The sequence below is a fragment of the Leopardus geoffroyi genome, chromosome A3 (genome assembly GCF_018350155.1).
Source record: "Leopardus geoffroyi isolate Oge1 chromosome A3, O.geoffroyi_Oge1_pat1.0, whole genome shotgun sequence".
In the NCBI taxonomy this organism is placed as follows: domain Eukaryota; kingdom Metazoa; phylum Chordata; class Mammalia; order Carnivora; family Felidae; genus Leopardus; species Leopardus geoffroyi.
The window spans coordinates 28022381-28043566 of NC_059336.1; the positions used below are offsets into that span (position 1 = coordinate 28022381).

At 57.5% G+C, this 21186-nt stretch overlaps 1 protein-coding gene across 1 annotated transcript in view; it reads right to left on the reverse strand.

Annotated features, from left to right (window-relative positions):
* ANGPT4 (angiopoietin 4) overlaps nucleotides 1-18557 on the reverse strand; it is a 41947-nt gene extending 23390 nt beyond the window's left edge. The window contains exon 1 of the mRNA XM_045445038.1: nucleotides 17792-18557. Within this exon, the coding sequence (XP_045300994.1) occupies nucleotides 17792-18103 (312 nt within the window). The 5' untranslated portion in view covers nucleotides 18104-18557. The remainder of the gene's footprint in view (nucleotides 1-17791) is intronic.
* Nucleotides 18558-21186: the final 2629 nt, after the last annotated feature.

The window sequence follows — 21186 nt, forward strand, 5'->3', positions numbered from 1 at the left end:
CCAGGAGGTCCCCTCAAGCCTGCTTTTCTCCCACATCGTTTACATAAAAAAAGACTGCAGCTGGGGAATGGATAAGCAACCATGGTCTGTCCATCCAGTGGACTCTACCCAACAAAGAAAAGAAAGGAGTTAGTGATCCACACAATAATAAGACTCAAAGAGAGTCTGCAGGATTCCATTTATGTGACCTTCTGGAAAAGCCAGAATCCATGGTGTTGCCAAGGACTGGGTCTGTGGTGGGAATGGACAGCGAAGGGTCATAGGGGAACTTTCTGGGGGTGTTGACAATGTTCTGTGTCATGACTGAGCGTGTATATTTGTCAGTGCTCACAGAAACGCCCGGGTGGCTCAGTCCATTGAGCGCCTGACTCTCGGTTTCGGCCCCGGTCGTAACCTCAGGGTTCACGAGATCGAGCCCCGCATTGGGCTCTGGGCTGGCAGTGTGGAGCCTGCTTGGGATTCTCCCTCTCCCTCTCTCCGCCCCTCCCCTGCTCAATCTCCCTCTTGCTCTCGTGCTCCTCTCTCTCTCAAAATAAATAAATAACAAGCGTAAATAAACATTAAAAAAAAACAACAACAAAACCTGTAGGTTAGAAGTAAAAAACACACACAGTAAAAAACAAACCCGCCAAAACCAGATTCTATAAAATAGCCCATATAAAAGTATGTATTATAATGACAAATATATTTTCTTACGCTAATCCCTCACCCTCGGAGTGTCATTTGTGTATCCACTCAAGGTTTTCTTTTTTTTTTTTTTTAAGTTTATTTTTATTTATTTTGAGAGAGAGAGACAGAGAGAGTGTGCTGACTGGGGAGGGGCAGAGAGAGAGGGAGAGAAGAGAGAGAATTCCAAGCAAGCTCTGGGCTGTCACTCTAGAGCTCGGCGTGGGGCTTGATCTCATGACCTGTGAGATCATGACCTGAGCTGAAATCAAGAGTTGGACGCTTCACTGACTGAGCCACCCAGGCGCGCCCCACCCCCACCCCACTCAGGAATTTTTTGAGCACCTATTATGTGCTAGGCGCTGTACTAGGGACTGGGAGATCAAGAGTGAATAAAATTGGCAAGTTTTCTGATTCCAGGGCAGTTCCACGAACTCATTAGTTAAATTCCAATAGTGATGAGTGCCATGCAGGGAAATGAGACACGGTAGTGAGTGGGGTCGGAGGCAAGTGTGACCAGAGTGGCAGGGAAACCCTCACCGGAGGAAGCTGCCTGAGCTGAGAGGGTGCGAAGGAGCCAGCTGTGGGAAAGACAGGAGGACGGGAGTTCTAGACAAAGGGAAAGGCAAATGCAAACGCTCTAAGATGTGAGTGTGTCTGGTGTATTTGAGAATCAGGGAGAAGATCAATACTGGTGATAGGCCCTGCCTGTCTCTTCCTTGGAAAAAGGCGCGTATGGTTCATATTTGGAAAGAGCGTTTTGTCAACTACGGACAGAAACCAACGAGGAAAGAGTAGTTAGTGTCTTGTATCAGACGAGCCTGGGTTCGCATCAAAACTCTTAGCTTAGGGGCTGTGTGACCTTGGGCGGATACCTCTACTTGTCCTGGCCTGTCCTCTAGAATGGGGGTGATCATGGCTCCTATCTCTGGGTCGCAAGGAAGATTCCTGGCGCTATCTACGTAAAGCGCCTGAGATGCTGTTATTTAATGTATTAACGCAGGAACACTATGCGATTGCATTGCAAATCCGTTTTTTAAAAAACTTGGAATCTAGGGGCGCCTGGGTGGCTCAGTCGGTTAAACGTCTGTCTTCGGCTCGGGTCATGATCTGGCGGTCCGCAAGTTCGAGCCCCATGTCTGGGTCTGTGCTCAAGGCGTTAGCTTCCTTTGCAAATCCGTGCATTTAATTCCGTGTTTGAAATAATCTTTTCTCTGAGAGAGGCTCCAGAACTTTGACGGATGCCGGAGAGATGGAGGGTGCAGGCCTCTGAAAATCCCTCCTCACTGGTGCCCCCTCGGTGGACCATCCACTCCAAGAGGGCGGGGGCCTCGCCTGCCTTTTCTTCTGGAGGCTGGAAGGGTTTCTGGCTATTCTCAGGTGCTCCACGGATATTCGTTTCGTTGAACGAATGGACGGATTCGAACACCTCCCCGCCTGGAAGAATTAGCTTTGAGATACATGACGCCAGATGGTTCTATGCTGCAGCCGCTGGGAAACGGAGCAACAGGTGAGGAAAGAAACGCGCTTACAAAAAATGAAGTCCAGCCCAAGCTGCCGAATGGGCTTGTTGCTTGCAGCCTTTGTGCCTCCGTTTCCCCCATCTACAAGTGGGGGTGACGGTGCCACTCTGTGGGGTTGAGGTGAGAAGGGGTGGAGGTGGAGGTGCTTGGAGCGTGTCCGGTCAAGGATGCTGGGGGAGGCGGGGAGGCCAGCAGGGCAGAGCCCACGGTCATGACCCCCGTTGGCTGGAGCCACACTGGAGAGGGTGGCTGGGGTCCCCACCGCATTTGTGGGACCCTCTGGGAGTCAAGGGCATCTCTTCACAGCATCTAGTTCTGGATCACTGCAGGTGGGACCTCATCAAGAGGGTGTGGGCCTGGCCCCCCGGGTGGGAAGAACGAACACCAGAGGAGAAAGAGACTTGGCAGGAATCCCTCCAGGGGCTGGCAAGGCTTCTAGCACGAGAACTCGAGGCTCTGGGTTTAAATCCCAACGTCTCCGCTAACCGGTCGCAGGACCCGATCAGCCCCCGCAGGACCCTTGCATCTTTGCGCCAAGCCTCGATGTGCCCCAGGGCACATGAACCCACTCTTTTGGGATTAGTGCGAAGGACACTTGGATAAAGATCCAGAGGGGGCGCCTGGCACGGAGCAGGTGTCCCCTGCATCACCCCTGAAGAGGTTCTGGAAAGTTCATCTGGCTTTAATGGTACCTATTTTCTGCGGGCCTGGAGAGGGCCTCTGTTTTATACCCAGCTGTGAGGCCTCCTGGAGGTGTGGTCTCTCAGAGTCTCCGTTTCCCCAGCTGTAAGATGGGCACAGTAGTAGGGACTAGACCCACCGTTAGTCAGATTTTGTTACTTAATGCATGAATGCCACAGCAATACACGACTGTATTGCCAACCTGTTTGAAAAAAATTTGGTATCTGCAGCTCAAGGCATTTTCTCCTTGAGGTTGTCGCGGGGTTCAACGGGACCGCGGCTGTTCAGTGAGGCCGTGCCTGGCGCATGCCGGGTGCACAGTAACTTTGGCAGTTGTTATTGTTGTTGCTGCTGGGACGGCTGTAAGTTCTGCCACACAACTCCGCCTGCAGCGCAGGCCGGGGCTGGCACGCCTTGGAAAGCCGAGGCTCTGTCCTGGTGTAGAACGTTTGTCCTGGCCTCTGGTCCCTCTGTCCTTTGCTGGTGGGACTTTGCCAGGAGTGAGAGTGGGGGGCAGACGTTGCGGGCCCTTGGGGGATGGCAGTTGTCCTGGTAACTCCTTATGGCACCCCATGATGGCCAGGTGTGCTTGGGCGCCTTAGAGATAGCCTCTTAGCAGGGCGCCCGGGTGGCTCAGTCGGTTAAGCGTCCGACTCTTGGTTTCGGCTCGGGTCACGATCTCGTGGTTCGTGAGTTCGAGCCCTGCGCCGGGTTCTGCACTGATGGTGCAGAGCCTGTTTGGGATTCTCTCTCTTCTTCTCTCTCTGTCCCTCCCCCCCCCCCCAATAAATAAATACATAACACTTAAAAAAAAAAAAGAAAAAAAGAAATAGCCACTTATCCCCTGCATGGAGGCTCTGCCATTGATCCCATTTTATGGATAAGCAAATGAAGGCTCAGACACAGAGTGGCTTCCCTGAGGTCCCCCATCAAGCTGGCAGATCTTAGATTCCTACCCAGGTCTGCTGATTTTGGAGACCAAAAGGTCAGGTCCAGTGGGCACAGGAGGGTCAGGGCAGGAGCTAAGCAGGTGGAAACCGTATCCCCCTCACCCCACGCGGGACGGGGTTTTAGCCTTCCAGCCCGTGAGCCCAGAGACCCAGTGAGCCCAGGTGAGCCCTCATGTTGGCTTCTGCCTGTTGCCTGAGTTTCTGGGTCCCCTGCCCACGCTTGTGCCTGAATCAGACCGAAGGAGCACCAGGGGTTTCTGCGAGCTGGGGTGGTGTCGAGGTACAGAAAAGCCAAGGATTCCCCCCAAAACAACCCCCATGAGACCACAACGAGGCAGCGGGGAGCACGGTTTCTGGTCTCTGCTCCCCAGCTCCGTGCTCCGTGGCTTTGGGTAAATGATTTCATCTCTGAGCTAACACCATCCTTCTAATGGCTCAGGCCCGACCCCTTGGAAACCTTCTTCCCTCCCCCTTCACCCCTCCCCCACATCCAATCTGTGGTCTCTACTCTGGGGTCATGGGCAGAATCCGACCACTTTCCCTGCCCCAGCCCCATCACTTCCACTCCTCGAAGCCTCCCCAGCCCCCATCATCTCTTGTGGGCTTCCCAGCTGCCCCCCACCTCCCCGCCACCCCCCACCCCTGCTGTGCCTTCTTCAGCTTCTGCACATGCTCCCCAGCCCCAGTCCGTGCCCCACACAGCAGCCAGAGAGAACCCAGCACACCTAAGCCCGGTCATAGCACCTTCTGCTCTAGACTCTGCTGTCACTTAGAGCCCAGGCTTTTTGGTAAATTCCTTTCCAGCAGAGAAAAAACAAAGTCTTTGGAAACGGGCAAAACTGCCCCATAGAGCAGGGTCCAAACTGCGCCGCACTGGAGGTGGGGTGGGAATTAGGGCAAAGCCAGCCAGGCTGAAACCAGGCTCCAGGGTGCAGGGCGGGGGAAATCAGAGCCTGGCCTGATGATGAAGGGGAAAGCAGCCCCCCTCCCCCCTACAGGGACCCAAGCCTGGGTGGGAGGGATATGGGAGCTCAAAAGACCAGCAGGGACCACACAGCCAGCCCTGTTTCCCACAAGGGGAAACTGAGGCCCCGATCTGGAAAGCCATTTGTAGGAGGCTGCACACAGGAGCTGGTGGCCCAGTGTGGCCGGCCCCGTGAAAATCTGGAAGAACAGGACTCTGACAGCTTTGTGCGCGTGTTTCCATTTAGACGTAAATTTTTGTACTTTAAAATTTTTTGGGAACGGGTGACGCGAGCACGTGGTTCGGAAGTCCAAGGAATCAAAGGCTGTGGAGTGCGAACCCAGACCTGCCCCGGTTCCCGTCCCCACGGGCTACTGAAGGATGTGCTGGGTTATTTCCAGGGACACGACGCGTGTGCCAGCGGTGAGTGTGCTCACCCCCCCCCCTTCTCCCCCCAGCCCTTCTTTGGCTAACACAAGGTCAGCGCCCCATTCCGCACCTTGCTGCTTCTCGCGCAGCGTCAACCTTGGAGGTCACTCCACATTCAGCCCGACAGACCGGCCTCGCTGCTTTAATAGCCACATGGGATTCTGTCTGTGGCCGTCACTATTTGCCCAGCGGGTCCCCAATAGCTGAGCTCATTTCCAGCTACGGCCATCACACCAGGGCTGCTGGGAATATGCTCGCCCACGTGTCACTTAGCTCTCCCGCAAGGCTGCGTCAGGGATAAACCCCTTGACGCAGAACTGCCTAGTTCAGGGGTGTGGACCCTCGTGATGTGTCTGCGGTTTCCACACTGGTTTGGGAGGAGGGGCCCTGGGGGCTGCAGCAGGGGCCACGGGAGCCAGAGCATTGCCTACCCGAATCCTCCCCCCCCCACACACACACCCACACCCCTGATCTCAGGACCACCTCGTCGGCCTCTTTCTGACTTTTGGATCTCCCCACGAACGTCACCTCCCCCGGGAAGCGTTCCCTGGCCACCCCGCAGAGGGTAGACACCAAGCCCCCTGCCCTACTCCTCCCACTGTGACTGCCGGGGTTTTGTTTTGTTTTGTTGTGTTTTTCCCACAGCCCTTCACCCATCTGAAACCTCCGTGTTCTCCCCAGGAGAAATGCAGGAATGCAGGGCCGCCATTCAGGAGCAGCTTAGCAAGGGAGCTCTGGGCCACCAACTTCTCAGCCCCGTCCTCCAGGCCTCGAGCCAGCGGTCCCAGGCGCGGGAGAGGTACTCAGGAAAGATTTGTTGAAACTGGGGTGTCTTCAGGAGAAACGTGCTAGAAATGACCACGACAGGGTCTCAGCACTCCTTCACCCATTCAACAGATTTGCTCAGATGTAGCCCGGCCCTGGGGAGAGAGCAGGCTTCGCTCCTGCTCGAGGGGTGGGCCAAGCTCAGCGCCTCCGAAGGGGCATGGCCCTGAGGGCCTTACAAATGTAGCCCATTTAGTCTTTGGCTCGCTCACCATCCCCATTTTTTTTTTTTTAATTTTTTTTTTCAATGTTTATTTATTTTGGGGACAGAGAGAGACAAAGCATGAACAGGGGAGGGGCAGAGAGAGAGAGACACACAGAATCGGAAACAGGCTCCAGGCTCTGAGCCATCAGCCCAGAGCCTGACGCGGGGCTCGAACCCACGGACCGCGAGATCGTGACCTGGCTGAAGTCGGACGCTTAACCGACTGCGCCACCCAGGCGCCCCCCACCATCCCCATTTTACAGATGAGGGAAAGAAACAGAGAAGCTGAGGCTGTTGCCCACGTCACACAGCTGGTGAGCACGACCGGCTTGGAACTGGGGCCTTCGGGCTCCCAAGACCACACCCTTCACCCTCAGTGGGCGCCTTGAGGCAGCCAGACTCCAAGATGGCCCCAAGGATCCCATCTCCTGGTATGCATGCCACGCATAGTCTGTCCCCATAGTCTGTCCCTCGCTGGGCTGAGATCGGCCACCGTGAGTGTGGCACATTGTAGAAATGTTGGAGTGTGACTTTCATGGCCACGTCATTACGTTTCGGCTCCTGCTTTGTCCCCTCTTGGCCCCCTTGCTTGATAGGAACTGGCCACCACGTCCTGAGGACCCTCGAGCAGCCCTGCAGAGGGGCCCATCGGGAGAGAAACGGAGCCCGTCACCCCCGCCGCCAGCCAGCACCTGCCTACCAGCCCCGGGAGCGGGTCGCCGAGAGGCTGATCCTTCAGCCCCGGGTGGAGCCTACAGACGACCACAGCCCCGGCTGATATCCGAGAACAACCACATGAGAAAACCCACGTCGGAGCTACCTTGCTAAGCTGCTCCTGAATTCTGGACTCTCAGAAACTGAGACAGAATTGTTTGTGGCTATTAGAAGCTGCTAAATGTTCTGGGGTCATTTGTTATGCCACAGCAGATAAGACTTTTGTGGGGGTTACGGAGGCCAGACCCTCTTGCTTCCAGGTCCCGCCCCCCTCCCCCAGACACACCGCATCCCTGCCACACCATCCCCATGCCTCAGTTTCCCCACCTCTCCAACGGGGCTGACTCTGTGGCCTTGAGCCCCACGGCCAAGGGTTGGCCCTTCCTCCTCTGCCTGGTCCCAGCCCCCTTCCCACCCCCTCCGGGCCCACCCAGGCCCTGACCCCGCGGCTCTGAGCTGCCAGGCCCAGCCTTCCTGGCTCTTTGCCCCGCTGTTGCTCTCCTTCTGGGTCAGGGCTCAGAGAGAGCCGAGCGAGTGGGCAGGGAGCCAGGGGTGGAGCGTGTCAGGGACCAGCGGGCTGTTGTGGAGGGGTGTGCCGTTCAGCTCTTAGCTCGGCCCACGATTCCCGGCACAGGCCGGGCTTCTCCCAACCTCAGCGGCAGCCCCGAGTCTAGCGGGGGCCTCGCACGCCGAGTCAGGCGCTGGTTCGGTCACAGCTTCGCCACTCCCTTTCTGTGCCAGTGACGGGGCTTCTCTGGGCCTTGGGGGCCTCGATGGAAAACGGGGCGCATTGGTTCCTCTTGGCAGAGGGGCCAGGGGCATAAAGGAAGCGACTGCTGGAATCTGTGCTTCCCCGGGGGCTGGGATTCTTCCGTCTTGTTCACTGGCGTAGCCCCGGGGCCTAGCGCAGTGCCCGGCACATGGTACGTGCACCGTTATCTGTGGAACGTTTGTGGCTGTCTTACCCTCAGAGCCACACCTCTGAGCGTGTGTGTGTGTGTGTGTCTGTGTTGCTCTCGGGTGGTGGGTGTCTGTCCAAGGCAAAGAAGCCACAGGAAGACGAGGGGTATGGGGAATAGAGTGGGGGGAGCTAGGCCTGCATTTTTTGTCTGAACTTGGGGTGCTTCTCGGATGTGAACCGGCTCCCAGGACCTTCGGCCTCCCAAGGCCCCACTATCCCTTTGTAGTCGTCTGCGTCTCAGCCTTGATCTTGGAAGGTGTGTCTGCAACGGGGCCTATGTGATGAGCCCTTATTCTCCCCCGTGGCTACGATGGTTCCCAGCACCTAAGATTCCTGAGAGCAGGGTCAGGCCCAGAGAGGTCTGGTATGGCCCCTGATGAGCACTCCAGTCTCAGCCTGGCCACACTCTCCTGGCTCTCCAGGCGTCGGCCACAAGGAGCGCTTCTCACTTCCTCCAAATCACCTCGTTCGTTCTCCCTCGGGGCCTTCCCACTTGCCGTTCCCTATGCCTGGAATGCTTTTCCTTTCCCTTCTTTGCCTGAGAAGGATCAGTCTACCTTTCAGAGCTCAGCTCCGTCCTTCCTCCTGGTGCCTTTCCTCCATCACGGTCAAGCCTCCGTGCCCCGCCCCCCCCCAGCCGCCCCCGTTATCTATCCCTAGAACAGGCGGGGACTTCCTCAGTGCGTATCATGGTTGATCATGACACATGAGAAATTACCAGGTTGGTGTCTCTCCCGCTGCTCCTGGAGAGGAGGGCTTGAGTCTCTCTCGCTCACTGCTGAATTCTCAGCCCTGCACAGTGCCTAACACCGCAAGTTCTCAATAGACATCGGTGGGAGGGGTGATGGGGTAAATGGAGACGTGAATGTTCTCACCTGTGTGTGTGTGTGTGTGTGTGTGTGTGTGTGCAGTGCCTGCTCGTAGCTGCCTGCATGCAACCCCAGAACTTAACCGTAAGGATGCGTTCATTTTCCACGAGGTTCGTGACACACGGTGCATCCTGTTGCTACAGGGAGGAGACACAGATGCCTTCAGCTGGGATTCAGGAAGCCCGAGTTCTGACCCGACCCCTGCCACGGGCTCTGGGGTGAACGTAGTTGGGTCACTCCCCGCGCCCAGGGTCAGGGTACCCCTCTGTACAATCGGGAAGGGGCACAGACAGGCAGTCCGTGTGGTGGTTAAGTATGAGGTCTGGACCCCGCCCCTGCCTGGGTTCGAAGCCACCTCCCTCGCTTCCTAGCCCCGTGAACTCTCTGGGCCTCAGTTTCCCCATAACAAAAGGGGATCGCAACAGTCCTCACCTTTTAGGATGTTGTGAAATCTCAGGGACCGATGTTTGTAGGACATGCATAGCAGTGCCTGGCACACAGAAAGCCCCAGCAGCACGTTCACCCCAGAAGAGAGAAGAAACCGAAACGGCGCCTCCTACTTCCCCGTGAGTTGAAGCAGCACCAGATACACGTGCAGGCCTTGGCGGGCGCTCGTCATTTGGGCCTCACGGCCAACCCAGGCATGAGCGTACCTCTGTCCCCAGTTTACAGAGGGAAAAGCTGAGGCTCCGGCCTTTCCAGAGCTACGAACCTCACAGCTATAAGATTGGGTGAACAGAAGCAAACTGCAGAAAAATGAAGATGGCAAGACACCGTTTATATAGGAAACCAATATTATGCATTGGTTGGGGAGGGATAGACACGGGGTAAAAGGTTACCAACACCGAACTCACGGTAGCTGTCTCTCCTGGGGGAAGGAAACAGGCGAGGGGCAGGAGCTAAACGGTCTCTTCAGCTGGGTTGTGGGAACAAGGAATTTTATTAGATTTGTCTCTATCTCTTCATACTTCCAAACCATTTCAGTAAAATTTTAAAACGCACAGAACAGGGGCGCCTGGGTGGCTCGGTCAGTTACGCGTCCGACTCTTGGATTCCGCTCAGGTCACGATCTCGAGGTTCGTGGGTTCGAGCCCCGCATCGGACGCCGCACTGACAGTGCGGAGCCTGCTTGGGATTCTCTCTCTCCCTCCCTCTCTCTGTCTGCCCCTCCCCCTGCTCCCGCTCCCGCTTGCGCCTGCATTTTCTCACTCCTTCTCTGAAAACAGGTAAATAAACTAAAGAAAGGAAGGCAAAATTAAAAAAAAAATAAAATAAAATGCATAGAACGAATTGCAAGGAAGTTAACTGGGAGATGACCAGGGAACTGGGAAGACCACTGATTTTTTTTTTCCCCCTCCGTGTCTTCACGCGCTTCCCCAATTCCCAGCGTTTGCACCAAAGGTCGGGAAAGACCCAAGAGTGATGGACTGGAGACAGGAATGAAGGGTCACGAGGCTCTGCCGGCTTAAGCTTCAGAAGCTCTGCTCCTCTGTAGGGGAGGAGAGGGGAGGGGAGGGGAGCCTCCTGCAGGGTCTGTGGGCACCCCCTCGCCCACCACATCACTGCATACGTTTTGCCCTATTTTGTCCTCATCCGAGGTCGTTGTTTCCATGGTCCCTATTTTGCAGATGAGGACACTGAGGCCGGGGCAGGAGGCAAAGGGACTTTGCTGAGCTCACACGAGGCAAGGTGTGGAGAAGCCGCTGTCGAATTCCCGGGGGGCCATCCCTCCCTGACACTCAGCCGGACGCTGTGCCCCGCCCTGCGCGCACTAACTCGTCGTCGAATCACCCTAACCTGCAAAGCGGCTTCTATCACTTTCCTCGCCTCTCAGATAAGCAAACCGAGGCACAGAGCGGCCCGGCGGTTGAGGCCACACAGCCAACAAGCAGCGGAGACGCTGGGAGTCGAGTTGAGTCGGGTGGGCTCCACGGCCCGTGCTCTCCCTCTGTGGGATTCACCCCAGGCCCTGGCCAAGAGCGGGGGACATAATGATGAGGACACTCAAGTGGGGGTTCTGGGTCCCCTCAACTTTTCAAGAGCTGCCCATGCTGGCGGAAGAGCCTTCAAGAAGGCTCATTGGCTAAAGGCCCCGTGGGGGAAGGGAAAAATCTAGCATCCGTGAGTTTCCCTTTCACTGGCCAGCGTTCTGTCTGTTCTGCAGGTCCCGGCTGGGTCTCCAGGGACCAGGCCACAAGGGACACGTCTTGCTTATTAGCCAGGAGACTGGCCTCAGGGCTGAGAGCGTGGGTTCTGGCAGCAGCCAGCCTGAGAGTAAACCTCACCTCCCCCTTTCTGGCCATGAGACCTATCTTTCTTTTATCCTACACGCTCTCTAGGAGGCATCGAGTGTTTTGAGTTCCGCTTTACAGAGGAAACAGTTGACGCAGGTGGCTTCCCCAGCTGGTCAGTGGCACCGCTGGGACGTGACCCCCCACCCCCACCCCCGACTCTGGGTCCATTCCAGAAATTTCAGAGCTGACTCTGAGGTTAAGCAAATGCTCCGAGGCCAGAGTCTGGGTGGAGGTGAAGACTTAGGGGGCAGGCCTGGGGTCTGTTTTCTCACATTTCCTGCCCTAGGAGACAAGGAGGAGAGGGTCTGGGTACATCCCAGCCCAGCTGAGCTGTGGGGCCTAGGAAGAAAGAACCAGAAACTCAGGGCCCTGCCCCCATGGGCTGGCCTGGCCAAGGTGCTTGAAAAAATAAACCCGTCCCTCTGGGGGATGCGTCTTGCGGGGCTGCTGGCCCTGGGGCTCCCTGGGTCATCCCTAGGTCAAGGGCATCTGTGCCGGCCATTTCTAGGCTCCTTTCTTGGGAAAATAACCCCATTTCTCTAAGAAGCATATGCTCTTCTCCCCACCCAACCCCCTCAGCCCCAAACTGCTTAGAAAGCAGCCAGCGGTGAGGTTAGGAAATCAAACCCCAAGACGTTCTGTTCGGCAACTGAGATTCATTTCTTGTTTGGATAGCCGAAGGCTGAAAATGCCAAGAATTTACGGGCAGCCTGGGGGGGCTGGGGCAGCTGGGAGTCCCGGGCCAGTTTGGGAGGGTCCCGGGCTGGGCCAGGACCCCACGCTGCGCTCCGCTGGATGTGCTGTTGACCCGCATCCAACCGCTGGGCTGAGGGCTTGAGTTGTTCTGAGGTCTGGCGTCAGGGGCCTGGAGCGAGCACAGAGGCTGGGGGCAGGGCCAGGTTGAGAGGATCCTATCCGGCCCCTCACCCCTGCTGGCTTGGCTTTGGGTGCAGAAAGGGAAGAGAGAGGGGCCCCGGCTGAGCACCCCGGCTGGGGGGTGGGCCCTGGGCATCTGGCTTGCGTGTCCTGAGTCGTCTGGGGTGGACAGAGTGTTGTGGACACCCAGGGAGGTAGATATGGGAGGGCTAGCCGGCCCGGGGCCGGGGTGGGGGGTTGGGGACGGACAGGGAGAGACCTCAGGGACATGCCGCCAGACAGGAGAGAGAGTCGCAGAGCAGCAGAGGGACACAGAGATAGAAAGGGGGAGGCAGAAACACGTGGGGAGATGGGCAGAGACGGCCGACTGTCACTGGTACAGGAGGGAGAGTGGAGGGCCCCACGTTTCTGGGGTTTGAAGCTGGGCTGCCCTCAGGTGCCGGGGGTGGGTCGGGGAGCCTGCGTCCTTGCCTGCGGCCCCGGGGTTTCCTACTCTCCTCATCTGTAGAATGGGTCCTGCGTGGGAGATGGCAGAGTAGGGCACCTCCTGGCAGGGACCGGGGCCACCACTCACGGGGTGACAGCAGCCCAGAGTGACCCTTCGCCGGGCACCTGCTGGGGGCAGACGCTTGCCCGGTCCTGCCGCTCTGAAGCCCACGTCAGACTCTCTCATCACACAGACGAGGCCCTGAGCGCATCACACACACTGGGTCACACAGGCCACACGACTCACCACTGTGCTGCACGGCCTGCTGGGGAGCCTGCCCCCCCCCCCCCCGCTGGCTCTGTCCGCCTGTCCGCCCGCCCCCTCGACAGTCCTGGCTGCAGCTTTCCACCCAGATGAGGGGGTGGGGCAGAGCCAGGAGCGGCCCACAGATAGCAGACTCCAGACGTGAGTCATTAGTGCAGAGGCTTTCCAGGGGGAAGGAGGAGGAGGGGAGGGGAGAGAGGTGGAGGAAGGGGAGAAGAGTAGAAAGAGGGAGAAGGGTGGGGTAAGGGGGGGGTGGAGAAGCGAGGAAGGGGGAGAGGGAGCAGATCTTCCCGCAAACACCCCCCCCCCCCACCGGCACCCCCTGCGCTCTGAGTTTAGGAGGACACGGGCCAGCTGGCCAGCTCCATGCTGGGAGAAGACAACTGGGTGTCTGGGATTCGGGAATCCTTGCCTCCCTCACTTCCTTGACACCCTCCAGAGTCAGGAGAAAGGACCTGAAGCTTGGAGGGCCTGGGCTGGCTGTCACGGCTGGGTGACTCTGGCAGGTCCCTTCCCTTCCCTGGCCTGTGTCCTCACCTGTGCACTGGGGGGACAGGGGCAGGAGTCAGGGGCATGGACTGAGCAGGGGCTGGCCGCTGGCCGCTTGCAGCAAAGAGGGTCTCCTCTGCGGCCACCCCGATGATGGGAATCTGGCCGACGGCTCCGTCTGGGGAAGCCGGTCATCTCTGCTCATCCCCAGGAATCCCTAATGGTGGTAATAGTGATGCTTCTAGATCAGAATATTTTGAGACTCGTTTTTTTTTTTTCCCTCTCCTGGGATGTTACCACAGAAGCCAAGAAGAGGCCTTTGAGTTTCAAAGACTCTGAGATACACCCAGCCCAAGGGGCATGAAGGAAGCATTCAACCCAAGGAACCCTTACCCAGGGGAGGGCAGAGCAGATACCTGCTCGGACCCCAGTAGAGACCTGGCAGGACTGGGGGCCCCGTGGGGCCCACCAGCATGGACAAGTGACGTTCCCAGCCCCAAGGCTATCGGACGGGGACCATTGGACTGACTCGTCCGCAAGTGCGCTGCCCTCACCCAGCAGTGCGGGGCTCACACTGGAGATACGGCTGAGTTAAATAAAAGCCCATCGGTCCACTGCATCTGGTGCAGGTAGGCTACCCCGTGTCCTCACGAACCACGTGCTCTAGTCGGGCAGCAGGCTGAGAGCGGCGTGGGAGCAGTCGCCGTGGTCGTCCCAGCCATCCCCGACACGTTCCCATTTTGCAGATAGGGAAACTGAGGCTTGCTCATCCACAGCCAAGTAAAGGCCAGACCGGGATGTGAACTCAGGTCAGCCTGCCTCCTGCAACAGCGCTCTTTGCCCCACGGCGCCCCATGGACGTCTGGAGAGGGCGCTGTGCCACAGGCAGAAGAGGTGGGCTGGGTGCCCTTCTGATCTGAAAGTCACCGGTTTGAATGCTTCCTTTGGCTCAGCCAGTGATGCCTGAGCACCAGGCACCCGGGGGAGTCAAAGATGGATGGGAGGGTGAGGCTTGGGGTAGAGAAGCCGGAGGGAGGGGATGAGGTCGCACGAGGTAGGGAGGCAGCTGGGGAGACAGGAGGATACACCACGAAGAGAGAAGCGGAGGCCACAGGATGGACGGGTCCTTCTGCCTAGGGGCCGGTGGGCATGAAGGATACCCCGGGGCCACAGGAGGCCTTAAACAGAGACAGGTGGGCAGGGAGGGAAGAGCTGAGTGTCAGGCAGCTTCAGGGTTGAGGCACCATGGGCTCTCGGAGGGGAGACATCTGCAGGGTCAGGGTCACAGATTTGGGGCTCAGGAACCCATCAGATGCCGGTTTGGCATCATCATGGGGCAGGTGGGAAAGCGTGCTGCAGGAGCCCTGGGGGCAGTGCCATGAAGTGTGAGTGGAAAGGAGGAGCAGGGACAGAGTCCTGGGAGACACTGGCATTTCAGGGTGGGGGAGGGCCCGAGCGACTGGAGGGACTCAGGGACGGTCACGCGCCCATATGTTCATTCATTCCGCAGCCGTTTGGAACACCTACCCTCTGCCAGGCACTGTTCTGGGCTCTGGGAACTCAGTAGTGAACAAAGCAGATGTGATCCTTGCCCTCCTGGAGGGCACAGACCAACAGAAATGCTCTAAGAATGGGTAGTGATAAGTGCTAAGAGAGAAAACCAAAGCCAGGTTGAGGGGATACAGAGTGACAGAGGGTTATTTGAAATGGGGTGGACAGGGAGGGCCTCTCTAAAGAGGTGACATTTAAGGAGAGACCTGAGGGAGGTTGGGTGAGCCATGTGGGCATCTGGGAGAGGAGTGTTCCAGGGACTAAGGATTTTCTTTTTATTCCAAAGAGATGGGAGTCCCAGGATGGTTTTAGCAGAGGAGGGACAGGATCTAACTTAGGACCCCTCTGTCTGCTGAATGAATGAACTGTGGGGGCCAGGGTGGAAACAGGGAGCCCAGGGTGGCTGCCATGATGACCGCCCAGGTAGGAGATGGAGGTGGCCCAGAGTGGGGCAAGGTAGGGGAAGGGGTAGGGAGGTAGGTCAGAGCAGGCACGCTTGGTGGATGAGGGCTTGCTGATGGAGACAGTTTCTGGAAGGATGGTGCTGGTCAGCAACATTGAATTTGTCAGGAGATCAAGTATGATAAAGACCGAGCCATGGCCATTGGATGTGGGAGGTGACTTTTGGGGGAAGGAGTAAGTGGGATGTGAGGAAGTGGAGGCGGACTGTGTGGACTTCTGAGACCCAGGCCAGAAGTCAGATAGTGTCAGTTGGATAAGAGGCTTGTTTGCTCTACTCTTCCTTCTCTCTCTCTCTCTCTCTCTTTTTTTTTTTTAACCATGGAAGATACTTATATGGGACTAAACACCGAAGGGGGAAGAATCAGCAGAGGGGGAGTACAGAAGGGGACAGCTGGCTTGGGGAGGTTCAGGGGCTGCAGGGGGATGGGATCTACATCCTAGAAAGGAAGAGTGACCTTGGCCCATAGAGGAACCCCTACCCTCTGAGCTGGAGAAAGGCTCTGGGGACTGGTGGATGTACGGGTGAATCTGCAGGTGTGGGGCAGGCAGCTGAAGAGTGGCTCTCCCTTTGTCCTCATTTCTCATTGAAGCAGGGGGTCATTGGTCTGGTGGAAGGGTGGGGGACAATAAAAATGGAGGCTTGAGGAGGAGGTGAGGTTTGAAATGGCCCTCGTGGAACCAGAAACACACAGATTTCAGAGCAGCACGGAGCCCCCACTGGGTTGGCTCCAGTGCGTGAGGCCAAGAACTCCCTCAGGAGGGATCTAGGGGTGAGATGTGGCAAGCCGACAGGGCAGGCGAGAGGGAGGGCAAGTGGGCAAGGGACAAGGAGAAGATGGTGAGTTGGGGGCTGAGGAGCTAGATGGTTAGGGCAAGAATAAGACAGGAGGTTAAGTGTGGGTGCACACGAGTGTATATGTGAGTATGCACAAAGCAGTTTCGTTGGATACGTGTAGGGTAGTCTCTCCACCTTGGGGATGGATAAACCCAGGGTGTGCTCAAGGCAATCCTTCGGAAAGCAGGGGAAACTATCAGAACTTCAAAGAACGTGATTTCGTACATCATCTTTTTGCAAACGGAAGGTTCCATTTCATTTTGTTTTATGCTCTGGACGTATATTAATATGGGTACATGCGCAAAAACATTAAGTAAATATGCACGTATCAGGGGAGTGGACATTGTTTGCTGCTTGGGCACATGCTTTGAACAATTTAGACACCAAGGAGTAAGAAGGCACTGATGCTTGGAGAGGCACCGTGTACTGTTGAATCCGTTTGAAGGCTCCAGGAAGCAGTCTACCTCCCTCCACCCCGTGCCACTGTTCAGACCGTCTTCTGCACCTGCGGCAGAAGGGGCTCATTCTCTCCCTTCCTTGCCGCCACTTAGAGGCTCCTGCCAACCTGATCTTGGAACCCACGGGACGCCTGTCCCGCCCCCATGCCTGTGCAGGGCCAAACCTGCCTCATTCGTCTCTGTACTCGGTGCCTTGTTGAAGGCTTGGCACACGGCGGGTGCTGAGTGTCGACCGAAAGCACGAAGGCAGGAGGCCCTAGAGTGGCCCTGACCTTGGGCCAAAACAGCGAGGGGTGTCCGCAGCTCCTCACGCTCTGCCACCCAGTACCCAATTCATCAGCAGGACCGATGTTCCTCCGTCAGAATAAATCCTCATCTTCCCGGCCCGGTCCGGCTCCAGGCCCCTCTTACCTCTTGCCCGGTGGCTAAGCAGCCTTCTCCTCCGCATGCACCCTGCCCCCTGCCTCCTACAGTGTATTTTGTTCAAAGCAAATCAGGAGTGTCTCCCCTGCTCAAAGCCATGCACTTGGCTCTGATGCTCACAGCAAGAGAGGGCCAGAGTCCCCCCCGTGACCCCCAAGGCCCGACACGACCTGCCTCCCCTCCCCTCTCAGATCTCCTGGTGCACCCCTTTCTCTCGTCCTTCTCTGCTCCAGCAGCACTGGTCCCCCCGGTTCCCCAGGCACCCTGACAGCGTTCCCACCTCACAGCCTTTGCTGCTCCCTTTGTAGCAAACGCCCTCCCCGCAGGTACCTGCATGGGCTGCTCCGTTACCTTACTTTGCTTTCTGGGTTCAAATGCCACCTCCTCCGAGAAGTCCTCTCAAATTACCTGACCTCAAATAGCCACCCCACCACTGCTTGCCGTCTTCCTTCCTTCATTTTCCTTCACCGTCTCACATAGCAGATTTTTACTGCACATCTCTTTCTGGCCTCTTTCCCTCACCAGTCCAGCAGGGGACGTATTGTTCTGTTTACTGTTACATGCCTCGCACCCAGGATGGGCCAGGCCTGTGATCGGAGCTCTGTGGATTTCTATTGGATGAGCGAATGAATGGCTGTGAGGGAGCCAGGTTTCCGGCTCTGACCCTGCCTAGCCTTGCTGTGCGGCACCAGGGCCATCCCTGCCCCTCTCTGTTCCTCACTACCCCAATATGTACACTTCAGAGACAAGGGCTGCCTGGGCCTGGCCTTTGTGCCGGAGAAGGCCTCCGGGGAGGACGCTCCCCTTGTCCGTGGGGACAGGCCCCCGTGCCACCCACCGCCCCCTGGGTAGGCCCCGCCCTTACCTTCTGCAGCCACTGCGTGTTGTTCTCCAGCACCTTCTCCAGCTGTCGCACTCGCTGGGCCGGCCAGTCCCCTAGGTTCAGTGCGGCGGCAGCGGGCGAGTCCCTCTGGAGGCTGTTGGAGCCCCCGAAGGCCTCGGGTTCGGGTGGGCAGGGTTCAGGCTCGGGCAGCACGAAGGTGTAGCTGCACTGGCCGTGCTGGACGCGGTGCGCCCGGCGGCGCCCGGCCGCCTCCTGCCCCCTCCGCTGGGCCACAGTCACGGCGGCCGCGGCGAGGAGGAGGCCGCCCAGCAGCATGGCTGGCCGGGAGAGCATCCGGAGATGCGGCGATGGTGAGGGGTGTCGGGTCAGGGCCCCCCCACCCCGGCGCTCCGCCCGGCTCCGGGCCCGGGATGCCTGCCCACCGAGCCTCCGCAGCTGCAAACCCCTGTTTTGGCCGAGCTCTGTCCAGGGCAGCTATTTATACTTGCTCCAAATACCACGGCTGCTCGGCTTCCTCCCACCGCCTCTGCTCCCCGCCCTCGCAGACACCCCCTAACCCTTTCCCTTCCTTCCTCCTCACTCCTGCCTGAGGCTGCCCGGTCGTTGTGCACCGGGCCTGCTCTCCCCGCTTGGCCTCGCCTCTGAGTTATCTACTATCCGGGGGAGGCCTGGCCTCCCTGTGAGAAAGAAAACAACACACACACACACACACACACACACGCACAGACACAAACACCAAACCCCCAAAGCTGCCTGCTTCGGAAAACCAAACCCGGGTGAACCCTCTCTTCCTGTCTCTGTCTGTCTCTCTGTCTCTCTCCAACCTCCCCCCCCCCACCCTGCCCCCAAGGCTGGGATCTCAAGTTTCAGCTCCCCTTCCCCTTCCCTCTCCCCCTCTACCTTCCACCCCCCAACCCACACACACACTCCGATTCCATGTTAGTGCTTGGAACATGAGCAAAGTGACCCCTGGAGAGAGCAAAAGGAGGGGGGCAGAGGGGTGAGGCTTGGAAGGAGGCAGAGAGTCCAATCTGTTTCTAGAGAAAGAGAAAATCCTTGCGAGGCCAGGGAAGTGGGCGCTCCCAGCAGGGAGCTGGCTCCCTTCCTCCCTTCTCCCGTGGGGCCTGGGGGATGCTGTGCCCTGGGGTGGCCCTGCTCAGCAGATGTGACAGCAATGAGGGGTTGTCCTGTCCCGGGGCACACTGTTCTAGGACTGCCTCTGGCTGGAAGGGGGGAAATGGATTGCTTGGAGAATAGCTTCTGGTGAAGATGTGTCTCTCCCAGCCCTGGGGTCAGAGGTGGCTGACTCCCCCGCCCCGGCTCCTGGGTGGCCGGCTGACGATGCGACCACATCCTGCCCCAGCGGGGTTAGACCCCATCTCTTGCACGATGAGTGTATGTGAGTCCTCAGCCTGGAAACTGAAGACCTTCTGATTCACTAGTTTACCTGTTTCCTGGTTTAAATCCTGGCTAGACCAGCTGTGTGACTTCGGGCGAGTCGCTTAACCTCTCTGTGCTTCTGTTTCCTCTTGGCGAACCGAGGAAAGTAACACCACCCACTTCACAGAGTGTGAAAATTAAGTGAGTTTGAGCAGGGATGGCGGAGGGTGAGTGCTACATAAATAGTTTCTATTGCTGTTATCAGCGTCATAGTTACTGTGTACTTCCCCTCCCCCGACCCACTAGCATGTACCGCCCACGAGAGCAGGACAGGACTTGTTTTGTGGGGATGTGGCAGGGTTGGGGGGGTGAGGGGGGCAAGAGGTACCCAGCAGTGGCTGCATCTCTCTCCAAGACACCGCCTTCCGCCTTTCTCTGCTGCTTTTCCCAGAGTGGACCGCCCCCCCCAGCTGTTTGCTATTGTTTTCTCCCCTTTGTTTTCCCAAATCCTAGGGACTTTTGAATGGGGCAGGCTGCTTGGGGGCAGGGGGAACCAGGAGCGCATCCGGGGGACTGAGGACATTAAACCAGGTGTGTGGGGCTTTGGCAGGAAAAGGAAAGGCAGCTGGTTATCAGCCACCAGCATTCACTGAACTTCCTGCGTGCTCCAGACCCTGCTTGCCCACCTCTGCCTCAGTTGTCTCGGCTGTAAATGGGGTCATACCACCCCCGACCTTGCAAGGAAGACGCATGTCAATGCCGGCCACGGGTTTATCCTGGCGTCTGGCACCGATGAGCCCAGAGTGCAGGGCGACTGTCTTGTGTTGGTGGAGCCCCGCGGTGCGAGCCCAGCAAGGCCGGTGCCGCGATCGTCCCCGTTTTACAGAGCAGGAGAGTGGTTTGCCTGAAGTCACACAGCGTGGAGATGCGTGGCCTGGAGCTGGGGCAGGAGGGCAGGCTCGTGCATTTAATCTTCCTGATGGAGAGAATGAATGACTGCATGAGATGTAATTTTCTTCCCATGGTCCCGTTATTACGCTCATGGATCTCTGTACAGAAGAGGAAACAGGATTACCTGTTTGCTGGAGAAATGTGGGTAGGATCAAAGGAAGAGTTTGGAAAGCTTGGGAGATGGCCCTGGCAGCCTCTGCACCTTCATTTCAGTTCTTCCTTCTCACCTCGGGGCCTTTGCACATGCTGCTGTCTCTGTCCAGAGCGCTTCGGTCCACCCACCCTCACCCCCACCTTTCAGCAGTGTTCCAGTTACTGTGGCCCTCAACCAATTACACCAACACTCAGTGGCTTAAAACAAAAATAACCATTGGGGGGGGGGGTGCCTGGGTGGCTCAGTTGGTTAAGCGACTGACTTGCGGCTCAGATCATGATCTCGCAGTCTGTGAGTTCGAGCCCCGCGTCGGGCTCTGTGCTGACAGCTCAGAGCCTGGAGCCTGCTTCAGAGTCTGTGTCTCCCCCTCTCTCTACCCCTCCCCTGCTCATGCTCTGTGTCTCTCTGTCTCTCAATAATAAATAAACGTCAAAAAAAAAAACCCCAAACACTTATTACCTCTCAGGGTTTCTATGGGTCAGGAATTCAGGACCAGCTCAGCTGGGCCGTCTGCTTGGGTCTCTCATGACCCAAAGCATGACACGGCCACTCAGGGCTACAAAGGCGCTTGTCCCCAGAGGGCCAGGTGGAAGTCAAATTGCACTACAAGACCTAGGCTTGGGTAAGTCATTGAGCGGAGCTTCTATTGGTCAGTGTCTGTCCAGTTCAAGGCAGGGGACATAGACCACACCCTTCGACGCCGGTCACTGTCCCAAGAAGAGCACACAGGACGGGAGGTGCATTGATGTAGCCACGGCTGGGAAACGCTACAGCCAAGGGGACTGCCACACGCTCCCCACCCCGGCCCCTGAACCCCCTTTCACCGTCGCACCCTTTGTCTTAGCCCTTCTCAAGGTGCTAAGAGGTTAATTACTTGTGTCACTAACCACTCATCTCTCTCTGTTCGCCCCCAGTGTCTGTTACGCAGTAT